This window comes from Nylanderia fulva, unplaced genomic scaffold (genome assembly GCF_048542155.1).
Source record: "Nylanderia fulva isolate GAGA-0341 unplaced genomic scaffold, ASM4854215v1 Scaffold11, whole genome shotgun sequence".
Lineage (NCBI taxonomy): Eukaryota > Metazoa > Arthropoda > Insecta > Hymenoptera > Formicidae > Nylanderia > Nylanderia fulva.
Window position 1 is genome coordinate 4,561,264 of NW_028189302.1, and position 16,701 is coordinate 4,577,964.

General features: G+C 39.7%; 2 protein-coding genes across 2 annotated transcripts in view; one reads left to right on the forward strand and one right to left on the reverse strand.

The window, feature by feature from the left end:
* Positions 1 to 3,438, forward strand: part of slgA (proline dehydrogenase slgA) — a 20,519-nt gene extending 17,081 nt beyond the window's left edge. The window contains exon 11 of the mRNA XM_029310168.2: positions 7 to 3,438. Coding sequence (XP_029166001.1) covers positions 7 to 212 — 206 coding nt within the window. The 3' untranslated portion in view covers positions 213 to 3,438. The remainder of the gene's footprint in view (positions 1 to 6) is intronic.
* On the reverse strand, positions 3,376 to 15,048 carry LOC114936835 (UNC93-like protein). Its single transcript, XM_029310157.2, has 8 exons — positions 14,089 to 15,048; positions 9,844 to 10,175; positions 8,805 to 9,229; positions 8,372 to 8,577; positions 7,845 to 8,236; positions 7,409 to 7,541; positions 6,945 to 7,082; positions 3,376 to 6,406 (listed from the first exon to the last, which is right to left on the reverse strand). Exons 2-8 carry the CDS (start codon positions 10,036 to 10,038, stop codon positions 6,186 to 6,188), a joined length of 1,710 nt encoding a protein of 569 aa, XP_029165990.1. The 5' UTR covers positions 10,039 to 10,175; positions 14,089 to 15,048; the 3' UTR covers positions 3,376 to 6,185.
* Between the last annotated feature and the right edge of the window lie 1,653 nt (positions 15,049 to 16,701).

Consider the following 16,701-nt stretch of genomic DNA (forward strand, 5'->3'; position numbering starts at 1 on the left):
TTCCAGGTCAATCCGGTTACTCTGCGTACAAATACATCCCTTATGGACCGGTTAAGGAAGTGTTGCCGTATTTGTCGCGACGCGCGCAAGAGAACCGGGGTATATTGAAGAAAATCAAGAAAGAGAAACGCTTGCTACTAAATGAAATCACAAGACGTATAGTGCGCGGCAAAATCTTTTACAAACCCAAGGGCAATTATACTCCAGTTTGAACAGTCGATCCGTTTAGTTGCACAGAGACAGGATTTTAATTATCAAATTTAAGTAGTGATTGTAAATTATTGAAAGCTCTCCCGAAAGATGCGGGCACTTCGGATTGAAATAACTAATTAAAGTAACTTGACGGACCTGTTACTGTGGTACGCGCAGTGTTATCCATTACATAAAAAACGCCTTGGTGTTATATTTTCGAATGCATCGATGCTCAAAGCTGCTAATAGACCTATAGTATTTCATATTTGTTCGTTTCACCCATCATGATCTAAGAAAAAATGCTAGTGATTATGTTGCAATTGGTTTCACTCGTCAGATAATGCGTCTTTTCTGGCAAAAAGAGTCAATACTGATATGGTTCTTTCTACGCTTCAAGTAATTGAAATTAACGATCGTTTCTTTAACTCGTAGCTCGTGATATTTTCTGTGCGGTATTAAAGAATCGATCGGCAGCTTGTTTGATATGAAACACCGACAGTCGGGAGAAAATAGGCTCTGGTTTTTAGCACGTTCTCTTCAAGTTTTATAATGTTTTTGAGAATCTCGTCGAATATTTTCCATATGTAAATAATACACGCGCGCATTAATTATTTATGATCGTGTTCATGGAACATCGTCTTATCGTCCATAGTATCTGTAACAGAGTAAAAAATAATGAAAAAAGAAAGAAGGAAAGAGAAGACACCGCTCACGAGTATCCGAATAGTAACTCCTGTGATTTGTTACCATCTTGATAATTGTTGCTCACGCTAAACGTATTTAGATCAATTGCGATGCATATAGTTACCAGGAGGGAACAGATACAGGCTGCATTGCACATCCATTAACGTTATCGGCGAGCCTTTTAATACTCGGTATACTCGGAACGTTGAAAGACCGATTGTGAAAAAGACAACGTATTACGAAAAGAAATGGTTCTTAGAAATGCGACAAAATAACAGGGTGAAAATTTAATGAGATTTAGAGGTATCTTAGCAAGAGACATGCGGATTTCCAAATGTTTTGGTAATACGAAGCAGAAAAAAGAGAAAGAGAGAGAGAGAGAGAGAATCGTTTTTTTGCACACGCGTTTAGTAAATACGTGTCGAGTTACGAAAGTAATCTTGGGCTGATATGGTGATAACGAAAGCTAGGGAGATCTATGAGCAACACGGTATTTCTTTTGTGATACGTTAATAATTGTAGATAAGTCACACATACGTACACAAAATGTTAGTCCCATTTCGCTTCAGCCTAAAATTGCTTCTCGCGTTACTAGATAAAACGTAAAAAAAAAGCATACGGCGTTGTTGAAGAATATTGCAAGTAATCGCAGTAATATCGATGAAGTATGTATGACCCCACTTCGCCATCTTCATTTTTTTTCAAAGGAAAAAGATTGATTTATAATTTAGAAATAATAAATTATACCGTGATTTGAATAAAAATTTTAAGTATTAACTAATTCTTTTTATTACAAGGAAATTTAAATTCTAAAAAAAATTATTGTGAGATTAGTCAATGAAAAAAAATTGTGAAATCCGATATTTAAAATTTAGTATTATTCTTTGATTTATACTGTAACTCGCGACTCCGGAAATGAAGTAATATCAACAATAGTTACGATACTTTAGCCTGTAAGATTGTACAAACGTTTCCAAAAAGGTTGCATAGCGCATTCTGATATTCTTAGGCCAGTATTTCAAGCTCGCAATAGATGATTCGAAGTTGATGAGTACTATTTTATTAGTTTTTTCTTCGCACTCAGATGAATTGTCATGATACTCATTTTGTTTGCCAAGCGATCTGTACGCATATGAATTGTGATCTCTCATTTTGTTCTTTTTGCTATCTGTGTTGTAAATGAAAGCGTTTATGTTCAGAGTGTTGTATATGTAGCCTACATTTGATTAGTACATACATGATTATAGTAATTCAAACGAAGTATGTTGCATAGGATATTTCGTAGAGATGTACTGCGTTTTCAGTACGAGAGAAAAAGAAGAGCAAAAAGAAGAGTTACAAAGCGAGTATAAAAAGAAATTTCTGCAAATCATGTGTTACACGCAAATATTAGAAAAAACAAAGAGGAACAAGATTGATGAAAAAAAATAAATAAAGGGGCATTGTTACAAGTTACACACGGGCTAATAGCTAAGTGTCTCCATGTGTTTATGTGGTATATTGGATGTGTGTGTGCGTGTGTCTGTGTGTGAGTGTATAGTTTTAGATGGATATATCTTGATAAAATCCGTTGAGCTCTAAAAAGCCTTCTTTAGGGCCGGCTAACTCGTACCCTATCGTGCTCTCGCAAACGCGAACTTCTACGTGTGATGTAAGACATAAGATACTGACAATAATTTAGATAGACAATGTTGAGGTATGTGTATGTGTGTATATATATATATGTATATACATACGTACATATATATATCTATATATATATAGATGTAAAAAATATGAGTCCTGTTACTTGCATTTATGTCACTTAGTAAAAGTTCGAAGAGAGTAAAGCGCGATGCTGATGATAATGATGATGATGAATGCGTTTATCAGAAATGGCGAAGAGTTGTGTACTGCCAAAGCGTTAAAGTGTGGCGATGCAATTCTTCATTATCCCTTTTAATCTAATTTTTCGAATTTTTGAAGTAATTTTACTAAGCTAAGAATTGTGTGCGTGTAGCCGATTTCACCGATCTTGTCTTTCTTCCTTTCATTCCTTGACAACCATTTTTACGTGCAATTCTCTCTTTATATTTAATGGACGCTCATTAGCGACGATTATTAATTGCTTTCTAGGTTTCAACGAATCCTCGAAAATTCATATGTCGTTCAGTTAATCTTCGTTAACGAGCGTTTGAGGAAGATCGGAAAAATCCACCACAAGTCTCGAGATCCACGCAACTAGTTCTTAGTATTATTATTTTATGAAGTACAAAAACGAATGAATCAACGATCTCTATGATGAAAGTAATTCCAAATACTAAATATAAAACGAAGGAAATAAGAAAAAAGAGAGTGCGTGTCCCTTCTCTCTACGATTTTGTAGAGAAAACACTCGAGAATGTTAGTTTTTCTCTTCGGAAATGTTTATAAATAGGCAAAAGAGTCGTCCCTTTTTTTTCGAAATGGCAATTTTGCGCATTGCACATGAAAGTGAATTAAAGCGTCGGTCGAGAGATATATAAAATAAGATAATATTTATTATTTCATGAAATATACAGATAATATATGCCTTTCCCCAATGCCGCTGACGATATATATTCCTCATTCCGCGCTTTCACTAGGACATTGAACGTTTTTCGCATTCTTTTTTTTCTTTTTATTTCGAGATCCTCGAACCGAAAGTGTGTGAGCAAGTTTATTGCTGAGTGAGTACAAATCCTGCGAGCGTTTTCGTGTCCTAGCAGATTTTCCTTCCTTTTACGAGATTTCGCGATACACTTTTTTTCATTATCTCATCGTCCTGCGATTCGTATTCTCGATCAAGCGTAATTAATTCGAACATTGGAAAACACGTATGAGGCGCATAACAAACTGTACCGTTAAATGGGATAAGACACCGGCGGAAGTAATTTTTGTTCCGGAAGTAGTTTCGTATAATTAAATAATATTTTGCAATCGATTCAATTATATATATATGATAAGTAATGTAACATCCTCGGCTCTCTCTCAACACAATTATTGTTTGTATAAGTTTAATTAAATGATAAAAATCGAATTAAGAAATTAAAAAAAAAGGTACAAAAAGAAAATTCACGGTTTTTTTTATATGAAGAGGCTTTAATTTTTTTTACGGTGACGTGCAAAAAGTTATCCTCGTCAACGCGTTTTCATCGCGCGCTCTACGGTACGGCTTGTTGTACAAACAATATATGCATGTCCCTGTTGAGAGTAGGCAGATGGAAACCAGGCTCCGTTTCCGTTAGACGATGCTGTACGTCGATGCTGATATGTTGCCTCAATCTCGTCCTAATTTATCGCTCGATCCGCCTACACGTGTAACATTAAACGAGATAACATTTATTAATCTTCCTTAAACTTTATGCGATTACAGTTTCGCTTGCTTAGCCTAAGATCCGTAACAAAACAAACGTTAACTAACGTCCGCAACCGGGAGACGACCGTCATCATCATCACTACGCATAATCGGGAGGAAATATTCCTAAACGGATTTCAAACATAGCGATTATTTCGCGATATGGAGTCGCAAAAATTACACGATGCACACCCCTTCGTTTTCCTTATCTGCAGAGAATTATGTATATCGAAGGTCGCCCCCTCGCTATATATTTCTTCGAGGAAGGGAATTTCTCCCCCACGCGACTCTTTCGTCGACGAATTATTATCATAAAAAATCTTATCTGAATTGTAATACATATATATATATACATATATATATATATATATATATATATATATATATGTATGTATATATTTAAATCCTTAACAGCGCTTGGATTCACTGTAGATGTCGATTCGCATTCGACTTTGTTGCCGAGTCAGCTGCGTCACTTATTTGCGCATTATTTCGAGTATGATCGGTATATAAAATGACAAGAGTCGTTCGCTCAAAAAAATCGATACGCCCGTAAGGCTTGTATACGAGCATCTACGATAAATAGGGAGGTATATATATGTATATATATGTACACACACACACACATATATATATATATATATATATGTGTATATACATATATATCGGGTGTCTCGCGCGAAGCGATTCCGTTTATACTTTATGTAGCTTGGCTTGAAAGACATCAGGTACATCTCGACGTTTCGTTACGTCAAACGGCGATTCGTTCGAGTGATACAAAACGGTACGCTCGATATTAGAATACGATATATGTAGATTTATGTACATACGTATATGTATGTATGCATGTCGTTTTCCCGCTATTCAGTCGTGTGCATCGATCGCACCGTAGCGGGGAAAAAGCGTGTATGTATGTATGTATATGTGTATATACACACACACACGTGTATGTATTAGTGTCCGTATACACAACCGTTCCATCCAGCTTTGGAAGAGATATCCTCATTAATCGCGGCTTAAACGCGCCTGGAGAGAGCTTTAAAGCGCCTATCGATCGTTGCCGTCCTCGCTCCAAATTCGCAAGGGAAAGAGAAAGAGAGAGAATCACCTCTCTCTCTCTCTCTTTCTCTCTTCCGAATCGAGTATTAAATAGGGCACTGCAATAGCTGCAATACTCTGTGCTCACACGAGATGCGCTGGATATCAGTGTATCGATCGCGTATGTATGTGTGAATTACGTGTTTCCACGATTAATCTCATCCCTTCGACCGTAAACACACAAGTTGGAAGAAATTTCTCTCGTATCACGAAGAGAATTCTCTTTCATTTTCTTTATTGAGAATCCTTTGAGACCGGTCGAAGGACGATTATATACGGTCCGAAAGCTCCTCGGAAAGACCTCTTTCTCGACACGTTATCCAGCACAGCGCGTTAGAACATCACAACGCTTAGAGTATAGCTATTACATGGACCGACGAGGCTTCTTCGGAGGCGAAGTCTTAAGCACTATCGCAGGCGAAAGACGTCTTCCTCACGAAAGAGTGAAGATCTTGGCGCGCTCCTTCGCTCCCTCGGTACCGTCGGTAGCGCTTCTACGACGTTCCGCTTCCGGTGCGACGAGGAACAACGGATTCTTCGGCGGACTGTCGTCGTCGCTGTCGTCAGGCAGGCCGTAATCAGTGCGGCAGGCGAACGCGACGCTGTTCGCCCTGCGTCGCGTCTTGACCTTGGTCGACCCACTGTCCCGGCCCTGCTGCGTCTGCTGCTCCTGCAGCTGCGTCATCAGGCTGCTGCTTCTGTGGCTACCGCGTCTACCTGTCACGATCCCCGTCCACGATCTCGCCGCGCGGCCGGACGGAACGGCTCGCTCTCAGTCCCCCCGGTGTCTGACGTCGGTCGCCGTCGCTGTCTCGACGCTGGTGGACCCTCGCTCGCTGGCCGTCGAGTCGCCTGGTCATAAGGGCGCCAGGGTTTTACCCCGCCGGGCTAGACGACCCTCCAGCCAGAGGTACGGCACCACCGCCAGGACCAGGGTCGCGGCGAGGCCCAGCACGCGATAACGGGTGCACACCGCTCCATGGAGGCTGAGCGCCAGGGTCAGTCCGAGCCAACGCCAGAAGAGCGACGTCGACAGCGGTCCTTGCCACGCGTTCGGATAGAGGCCCATCACCAGCGCTGAAATGTCAAAGATTCAATTAAGAGTCTCTTTCTACCTTCTCGCGTCTTCAAAATGTTCTCGTTTTCGCATGACAAGTGTTTTTGCGTTTACTCTTTGTTTATTCTTTCGGGTTACCGATATAATCTTGCATGACCAAATATTTAATCTATTATGTTTTAACGCCCGAGAGTGTTTTATATTAAACTGTGCTATTTTTGATATTCTCTTTTTCTCTCTCTCTTCCTTCACGCTTTTCTTTCGCTTCTCGCGTATACAAAGATGAATTCGTTTTCTTTTATACTCCGTTTGCTTGCTCAATATCACTCGAATACGCATGCACGATTCGTCATGTATGCACAACTGGCGAACGGCGCCGAGTCTTGACAAGATACAGCCGCGACAGAGAAACGAAGCTTGGAAATCACTTCCGAAACTTTGATTTGGCTTAATCGGAACTTGGGTCCGAAGTTTCTAAGAGCCATCGATCCAACTTGCGAACATAGAACAAAATAGTTTGACGTTTGTATAATAAAGATCAAAATTCAAGACACTTACTGTATATCAAGGTCTCCCAAATGGAATTACAAACTCCCCAGGCAGCTGATATGACATGGAAGAGAGCCGGGTCGTCTCCTGTCGGTCTCCAAGTGACCAGGACCAGCAGGAGACAAGCGTGGAAAGCGAAACCCACGACTGAAATCACAATAAGGTCTCCCCTGTCTCTAATCCGCGATTGACAGATTTTTAAATTAACCGGGTCGGATCAAAAAAATTATATATTTCTTTACATCTAATTATTTATGAATTATAACTTGATTTTTCCTTTATTTTTCTCTCTCTCTCTCTCTACTATATTAAACTCGTAACATTTATCTTATCCATTTACGTATCTTACATATTGATTTGTTTTTAACTCTAAGGTACCAGTCATTCATTTTGCGTTTATATGTTATTATATATTTATTTCAATCCGACTCTGCGCTTGTTATTGAATGTAATACATTTGAGAAATCACTTACCCACAACATAGTACCTTTTAATCTGCCTCAACAGCATCGAGAGTGTCACGGCGGCGAGAGCTTGCAGCAGAGCCAAGCTCAGGAAATTTAAGGCGACTGTGCCGGCGTCACCCGAGGTGCACACCACATACGCCTATGCAAAAGACAATGCTTTATATAGTCACCAGATATTACAAAAATTTATAAAGTTATTCGTATATTTCATAAAATATTTCTCCAAATAATAGGTCACGAAATAAGAGAGACAAATCTGTGGAATTTTATCAATTTAAAAAGGGAAAAAATGGAAAAATAGATTGACATTTGCTTCAATTTTAATTATTAATTCTTTGATTATCAAATTAAATTTAGGAGCAATTAATTGTGATATTACAATTAACATTAAATGAAGCAAATGTAAGATTTTTAATCGAATACCGCGAACCGCTTTGTTTACCTCCATAAAATCGGCGTAGATGAAACCTTGTTCCAATCCGATGAAGAGCGTGAGCGGTGCCGCGAGCTGAAGCTTCGGATCCTGAAAGGCGCATTTTACGGACTTGAGGATATCCTTGACGCTGGTGCGATCCTGGTTTGCCTGAGGCTCCTGCAGCCTGGAGTCGAGAAACGCGCAGGATATGCCTAGACCGAGCACTGCCAGACCGAGCCAGATGCTGACGAGGACCCTCGACATTCCCGGCGTAATCGTCGGCTCGTAAAACGTTTCGTTGTAAAGGTACATTTCCTCCGAACAGTACTCGGCTCCGCAGACATCCCCTATGTCGCTGTTCATTACGCCAGACGGCATCAGATTTGTTACCCTAACGAGGATCGTGGCGATGAGGCAACCTGGAATCGTATAAAAAAGAAAATAAGTAAATATTTTCTGAATTAATTTGAAAATGTTTGCTAATATCATACATATGCGCTCTTGAAAGAGCGGAAGTTGATTGATAATAAAATTGAAGGAAATATTGAAAATACCGATTGCGAGACCGATGTCTTCGGCCAGTTTGATTCCCCGGTTGAGCCTTCTTAACAGACATTCGCGCCGCGTCTCATCCGGATCTTCAGGGTCGACGCAAACCATCGCCAGGCTGGTCGCGGATACGTTGACGTGTGACGTCCTCGCTAAAAAGCTCGAGCTGGCGCAGCATCCTAGCATCGCGTAGCTGGGTGCGAGTATGTACCTAAAATACAGAAGAGAGAACGTGCGTGCATATTGTATAAATTCAACAATTTGCATCATGATTTAATTTAATTTGTGTTATGTCTTATCGAATTACAAGCTCGATATCCGGCGCAAATAAATAAGTTCGCGATTACAATTGGACGAAATGAAAGCATTCGAAGAAAATCAATGAAATAGATAATCTGCAATTGCGACCGGGATAATTAAGAAGGGACCATCGTGTACCATTTGGGGTACAAGTGCACGCCGACGAAGATTGCGGTGACCACGTGGCTCGCGGTGATGGCGAGATTCGTGCCGAGTCGCTGCACGACGATGGGCGCGAAACAGCTGGTGGCGGTTGCCATCATGTAGAGCTGCGCCAGGAGCACCGGACCCAGATGCGGCTCGAACGCGCCTAAACCAGCCTGCAACGGGAAGATGGGCAGCGTGGCGGCCGAGCAGCTCGCGTGGCCGAGCAGTAGAGCCGCGATGTGTCGTAACACGGCCTTACGTGGTGGCCGGGGTCCAGCTGGGGCCGCCCGGACCGCCGCGATCAGCCGGCGCACCGATGACGCACCCGCCGAAGAGTTCATCGAGTCTCGACGTCGCCACGACAATGCCGATGTGCGTGTGGACCGGCAGGAGATCGGCGAATATGCTGCCATGTGCTGCAATATTAATGGGAGAGACGATTAGAGAGCATCTCCTGGGAACGTGACTCCGTAAAAACGCGCCGCGATACGGTAGCAATTTATAATAGCGCGGATAATCATTAGCTATGCATAGTCACGCGTTTTTTTTCGATTCTTCAGCTGAATCTATATGCGGATCTAGACTTATAGGATTTCAGTATGCGCTCACGTTCAGAGTTTTTTTTTATTTAATCTTTCCGATGTATACAGGGTGTTTCTTAAACATATGTCAAAAATTCAAGGGGTGATTCCTTAGAAGCGATTTTGAAAAACCATCAGAGGTATAAATTTTTATAAAATGACTTTTGAATTTTTGACATATGTTTAAGAAACACTCTATATAAGTCATTTTACGTCAAATTGGCCACCCTCCAAGTAACTCTAACTTGTCAAAATTCTGAGAAATTTTAGAAAATCGAAAACTAGAAGTTTTAAACTTTTTGATATCTCATCCCAAGTTGGACTTATTTCAATACAATTTTGGGCAAGAGGGTGACCGAGTTGACGTGGAAAGACCCATATATATCGATCTACATATCCAATAAAGGTATAAAATTGAAATCGAGTCTGCCGATGAATTGCGCGGGTACCTCCAGCATAGCATCGTTGTCGCAGAGAGTAGAATGATGATGTCCGCTGCTTCTCGCGCGCTTATGCGTGTGCGCCAACGGCGGAGGCTGCGCCGGCAATCGCACCGGACCAAGACCGCCGATCGGCGCCGGTTTGTACACCGGGCTCTCCAGCTTCTCCTTGGACAGCTCATGAAGATTCGGCAGGGATCCCATCGTGTCCACCCCGCCCCGTTGTCGCTTCGCGATTATTCGTGTGGTACCTCCTCAGGCCGCTCGCTCGATCTCACGATCATCACTTACGATCGACTAATCGCCGTCATGATCCGTCTTCTCATCCGCGAGTCGGTCACCTATGACATTGTTTTTACATATAAATTCAGTTTTACTAAAGTATCTCATATCTATCAGGTGAAAAAATGTTGGAATTGAAATACTTAAGCTTGATCAATTTTAAATACATATCTTGTCTTCTGTAGAGTAATTTAAATCTAGAGCCTCGAAAAAATATAAATAAATAGTGTGAAGAACTCTCGATATATTTTGGCAAGTGCACTTGAATTCAGTTTTACTAAAGTATCTCATATCTATCAGGTGAATTATGTCAAATTAAATTCAATGCTTGAAAATTTCGTAATTAAAATACTTGCAAGCTTGGTCAATTTTAAATATATATCTTCTGTAAACTAATTTAAATCTAGATCCTCGAAAAAAATATAAATAAATAGTGTGAAGAATTCTCGATATATTTTGACAAGCGCACTCGAATTCAATTTTACTAAAGTATCTCGTATGTATCAGGCGAATTATGTCAAATGAAATTCAACGCTTAAAAATTTCGCAATTAAAATACATGCAAGCTTGATCAATTTTAAATATATATCTTGTCTTCTGCAGACTAATTTAAATCTAGAGCCTCGAAAAAAAATAAATAGTACGTGCGAGAAACTCTCGATACATTTTAACAAGCGCACTCGAATTTGTCCGTATGAAAGATCGTATTGAGTAAGGAAATTATTACAAGATCGCTTGCTAGAATCGTCAATTCACAATTATGCAAGACGTATAGCGATACGTCTTGCATAATTGTGAATTGACGATTCTCGGGCCAATTACGAGACTTAAGAAAAAAACGGTAGATAAAAATCCTAGCAGTCACCCGCGTAGCCTTGAACGAGAACTTGCTGAGCGAGCGAGCCGTTAGTATACAACTATAAATAAATAAGCACACGGATGTAAGGCCTTGGATGTCACTTCGTCGAACGGTTTCGTCCAATTGACGGTGATCGGTAATCGGAGGTTGAAACCGGAAATGCAAACAAATGCAAATTCGAGGGGTGTGTAAAACGGGTCGGCTGATTGCGCAATTCGCGATTTTAATTAGATCGAGGAGAGAGAAAAAAAGATACACAGGAAATTAATGGCGATATGTTCCCCGAGAATACAATGATTATTATCTGCTTATGTAATCCGAGATTGTAATTCAACAAACACCTGCTTCGCAGTTCACACTTCTAGGGAACACGCGCAATCCTTATTATCTGATGATCTGATCGAAAACGAAGAACGATCGAAAATCACATTTATATTCTAATTTGCAGCATTATATCTCTAACTCTAGATCAAACTAATAATTAGCAAAAAAAAATATTTTTTTTTTCACGACAAACAAGATCACAAGACAGATCTTTTATTTATTAATTATAAAATAACGAGTGTTTTAACGGATAAAATATTTATAAAGACATAACAATTATTATTTGTGCTCGTCGTTCATTAAAATCTCACTTTTCGAATTTATTAAAATTTTTCGGCTTGTGTTTGCTCCGCGATAAAGAACCAGAAGAACTATCTATGAGGCGTGTCCACTCGAGAGCAGCGCACTTGTAAAAAAAGTCTCTTTTGAAAGAACAAAACATTCGAGTGAACATTCATTGGAAACCTATAGTAGTTCGATTAGTGAAAAGAATTTTCACAGAGCATGTTTTCTGGGCTGAAAAGCAGCACATTGAATCGAGCGATTCACGGTTGACTTTTTGCATCTCTCGATCGTGAATCTCGTTTTTAATCTTTTGTAACGTCGACGCGTGCGATTTGATGATGGAAAATTGATGTGCGGAAATTTATTGAAAAAGTTGGAACATATATGAGTGTAGTTAGTCAATTGAAGGTGAACTAGTTTCCACGTGTAAACCTATATTTTGCATATATCTAGCTAATGATCTCGGGGAAATCTCCGGGGGAGAGTCTCCGATAGACTGGAAAGGAGGAAGGGATAACAGAGATAAAATCTACGAGCAAATCTGTATATAGTGCTAATACAATCTAATGAGGAAATAATCTGAAAATGATTACATTATTGTTTTCAGCTCCAGGAAATGTGAAAAAATGAAATCGACGTTGGATAAGTACACTGAAAAAAAATTGTTAATTTGATTAAACCTTTCAATTAAATTACTAATTTGTTAATTGAACATTTATATTAGTATTTAAATCGAATACACGTTTTGTTTAGATTTAATATTTTATATTTCACTTAAATATTTTTAAATGTTCAGTTCAACAAAATATATTATTTACTTGAACGATTTAGTCAAGTTAATAATTTTCAGTATACAGTGATTATCTTTTCTGAAAGAAAATAAAGAACAAACCTGAAAATTTTATTTTTGTTTCAATATATTTCCAAATCAATTTGCGATATCAGAAGTCTACGTATTCTTACAGTTTGAAACTAATTCGATGTTGAAACAAACTCTTGGTTTCTTAAATAGATTCCGTTGTTTTCTGAAATTCTCATGTTAATATTACGATATTTAAATTAAATTAAATTACTACGACATTAAAACGCAAAATAAATAATAAAGGACGAAATTGAGTTTTGGAGAAATGCCTAAATCTAAAAAACAGTTACTTGAATTAAAGGACTGTCCTCTAGAATAAAGGACGGATGAATAAGGTAAAGGATGAAGAATCCAATTTGTAATCCCTATGGGGGAAACGGGAAATTTAATTATTCATCACATAGCTCTTTCTCCCCTCTGTCTCTCCCTCACTCCGTATAATTCTATGTTCTACATTTCTGGAAGATCCAAAGACTAGAGTGCTACATAGTTGCATTCCGTGTGTGCATATCCGATGCTGGATGCATCTCGCAATATTGCGACGGCGACGAAAAGAAGAATAAAGATAAAATTACCAAACAGACCTTACACCTGTACAATGCTAATACGATCTAATGAGAAAATAATTACACCCGAAAATGATTACATTAATGTTCCAGCCCCAAGAAAAAAATGCGAAAAAAATTCACATTACACAAGACAAAGGATGGAAAGAGTCCAATTTGAATCCCCCTATGGAGAAAAAGGGTTTTAATTATTCATCATAGCTCTCTCTCTCTCTCTCTCTTTCTCTCTTTTCTCTCTCTCTCTCATTTTCTGGTTCTACGTTCTACATTTCTGGCAGATCCTGAGAGTAGAGCGCTACATAGTTGCATTCCGTATGCGGTATCCGCTGCGTGGATGCTGGATGCATCTCGCGGCGTTGCGACGACGTGCGTCACAGGGGAAAATGCGGCCGATGCGACACGGTGCGCAATCGATATTTCGTTTTTCAGCACTGTCCGCGCTCATGACCTTGACTATTATTCTCGTGTCGGCCCACGTAACGCTAAAGCTGCCGATAATTACGTAGGTTTGCGCCGCCGGACTCGAGTAACAAGGTACAATGATTGAGAATTTAAAAAAATCTTGCGAACCCCTCGGCTTCTCCGATAAAGCTCCGTTTCAAGACTCGCTGGAGTCAATATAGAAAAAAAAGTACGCGACGAAACTTTCTTTTCAAATTCATCAATTTTAATTCATCTCATCCTGAGAGATAGAATTTCCAAAAAATTCACATTGAACCTGAGGTAGTTTTCAAACTTAAAAAATAGGTATCGTATTTCGTCAAAAAATGAATTTGATTTCTATCGACGTTCGAAATACGATTGTTTCGATACTCGAACCACCTGATCGAAGAGAATAGAACCGCGCGCGCGGGATTTATTTTTTCACGCTGACATTTTATACATGACAGTAATATATAACGCGGGAGAGTGAACCGAAAACAACGAATGATGAAGCAGTTTATTGTATACATATGCCCGAATCGTATATTTAGACGGAGGACGTCAGAAAGACGATTTTAAGTCTTGTGGGCGAAAGAAGAACCGTAGCTGGCCGGCTGTAAAAAAAATCGTCAACAGAGAAAAACGGAACTTACGTCTTCGCGTTCACGCTGCTGTGCGGCCGATCGACATTTGCCATGGTTTCTGTTGCCGAAAAGCTGCCAAAAGGATGCATGTTGCTTTCACATGAGCGATAACGACGAACGACTCTTCGTCACCGTCGACATTCGCGATGCGAATTTCGCACATTGCCTCTTGGAGGCTTAAATCAAGTACGAGGAGTCGACGACACGCGACTCATAAAATTTGCACGCACTCTCGCAAAGTCCTAGTAGCGACTCGTGGGAGTCGTCGTCACGAATAATCGCATCCCGCTTGAGGGCTTGTCGCACTTTGAATTTAATTAATATTGAATAATTAAGCACGCGAAAGGATATCAACGATCGCGCTCGGTATAAAAATCGCGGGTCTTCACTGCACCTGAGATTAAAATCGAATTAAGACCGTCTCTCAACGACAGATCTCTAATTCATCCGCGAGATTATTAAAAGAGACGAGATCAGAATCGGCCTGATCGCCGTTATTAACGCGCGGAACATTGACACGATGAGTCACAAAAAAATATATGTATATATAAAGAGCACGATCGAGTCACGAAATGCGAAGAATAGGGCACTGACATAGGATCGATCGTCGAGCGAGATGATTATCTCGTTTCACACAGCGGACCTAATTAAGACTCCCCGGTTTCTCCGTCAACTTCGGGGTACCCTGATATTTCTCTTAGGAAAATGTAAACACGACGCTATATAGTCCGTAATAATTGGGTACTTTCGCCCTAGTTTTTCGCGCCCTGTCCGTCTTTGAAAGACGCGAGCGAAAACTCGATATATATCGTGATCGCTCGCTCGCTCGCTCACTCGAGATCGCGATCGCGATGAGAATAAATCGTCCGTGATCCCGAGATCTCCGCGCGTTATTCCCAGGACGGGATCTAGGTCCTGGGCCGACGAAGGGACGACTCGACTCTGGAGCGGTTCAACTCCAACGTCCGCAATTCGGTGTCGCTCGGTTTTGCTCGAGCCAGCTCGGCTCGGCCTCTTCTCCTGATGGTCGATAACAACGAGAGTGCGTACTAAAGGCGCGCTCCTTTAATTCCCTCGCAAATCTCTCTCCCCGAGTGCGAGTTTCCCTTGGATCTCACTTAATAGCACGCAAAAAATGCTGTCGCGCGCGAATCTTAATTACCGGTCGATTAATCGAGGCCGAGCGCATCATTCGATCATCGTTGCACGAGATCAGAGAGAGTTTTGCGATTTTTCATCCTCTAATGGCGTCCTTTATTTTACATTCATTTATTTTTTCAGAACTCAATTTTTTCCTTTATTTTTTTAAATTTTGTCGTTTACATTTTAATGAGAATTTATACGAAAACAACGAAATCAAAGATTTATTTCAACATGTCGAATCAGTTTCAAACTAAAAAATACATAGACTTCTGATAGTTAGAATTATTTTTTTACTCGTCGATCTCCACTTTGCTCGTAAATTGATTTGGAAACATGTTGAAACGAATTCCAAAAATTTTCAGGAATTTATCCCTCATCTTCTCTCATAAAATACGATTACATATATCACATTTTTGCTGTCCCACTTTTTCTTAAAAAATATCATCCATCGATTTATAACCATGTCTGCAAATTGTTAAAGACACAAAGAGAGCTAAAAATAAGCTTATTAAAATGAAAAAAAAAAAAAAACATTCGTGTTATGATAATAAATATAAACAGCGAGCGAGCGTTAGACGATAAGTCCATTTGTGAAACAAAGCGAGTTGGAATTAATTGGCATCAAAATTTCCAGTCTCTCTCGTTAAAAATTAGGTCGGGGTCGGCCGCGAACAATATTAGATCCATAATCAGTATCTCCGAGCCACTAATGACCCGCACTTCTGCGGGGACGAAGGTTTTGCTCGCGAATCAAATGGCCTTCCATTGATGTATACGCATTGCGAGCACGCATCTTTCAATTATGTCGCGAGATCTGTCGTTAACGGTAACGTCGATTGTTGCACTTGTCATGTGTGCTTGACACATACACTAGATACTAAAGGAGAATCGAAGCGTTTAAATGCAATATCGGCAGGGTGTAAAATTAATTAAATCAGTGAACAAGAGAGAGAGAGAGAGAAACAGGAGAAAACGTACTATTTTTTTCAAGATATTTGACGAAAAAGAATATACAATCAAATAAAATTTAATTCAATTATTGTCGCGAAAGCAAACCTTTTAAATTCATATAATTTTAAGCTTCCGTTCTATTTCGTTTGACGAAATAATTTTATCCTGCTATATCTGGCTGGATGCACTTTTAACAATCTCGAAATTAAGAGATTCGACAGGAGATAATTAAGAGCAAAAAATTTCGCAAAAAAAAAAAACGATTTAAAATAATTAAAAAAAATTTTAATGTACTATATCAAGAAATGTAATTTATCTTTTACAAAAACAAGATCCATCTCTCGCGCATTTGTGCAAAGACATGTCTCAAAGGAGCGGCACGATGAATAATCATGGTATGCGATTAGTTCTCCATTTAGCCTCCCCCGAAGATGACGTTCTCCGATTAGCGATCGCGATACAATAGTATAATACATGTCCTGCTCCTGTGCTCTCAAGGAGAGACGTCGAACTTTATTATTGTATTTT

What these genes read in the sequence shown, in the direction of transcription:
- LOC114936835 (XM_029310157.2), bottom strand. Translation starts at nt 10,038, where the DNA reads ATGGGATCCCTGCCGAATCTTCATGAGCTGTCCAAGGAGAAGCTGGAG. An exon ending in ACAACGATGCTATGCTGGAG is followed by an intron (nt 9,230 to 9,843) that starts GTACCCGCGCAA and finishes TTAATATTGCAG; the next exon opens with CACATGGCAGCATATTCGCC. An exon ending in TCTACGCCGATTTTATGGAG is followed by an intron (nt 7,542 to 7,844) that starts GTAAACAAAGCG and finishes TCTTTTGCATAG; the next exon opens with GCGTATGTGGTGTGCACCTC.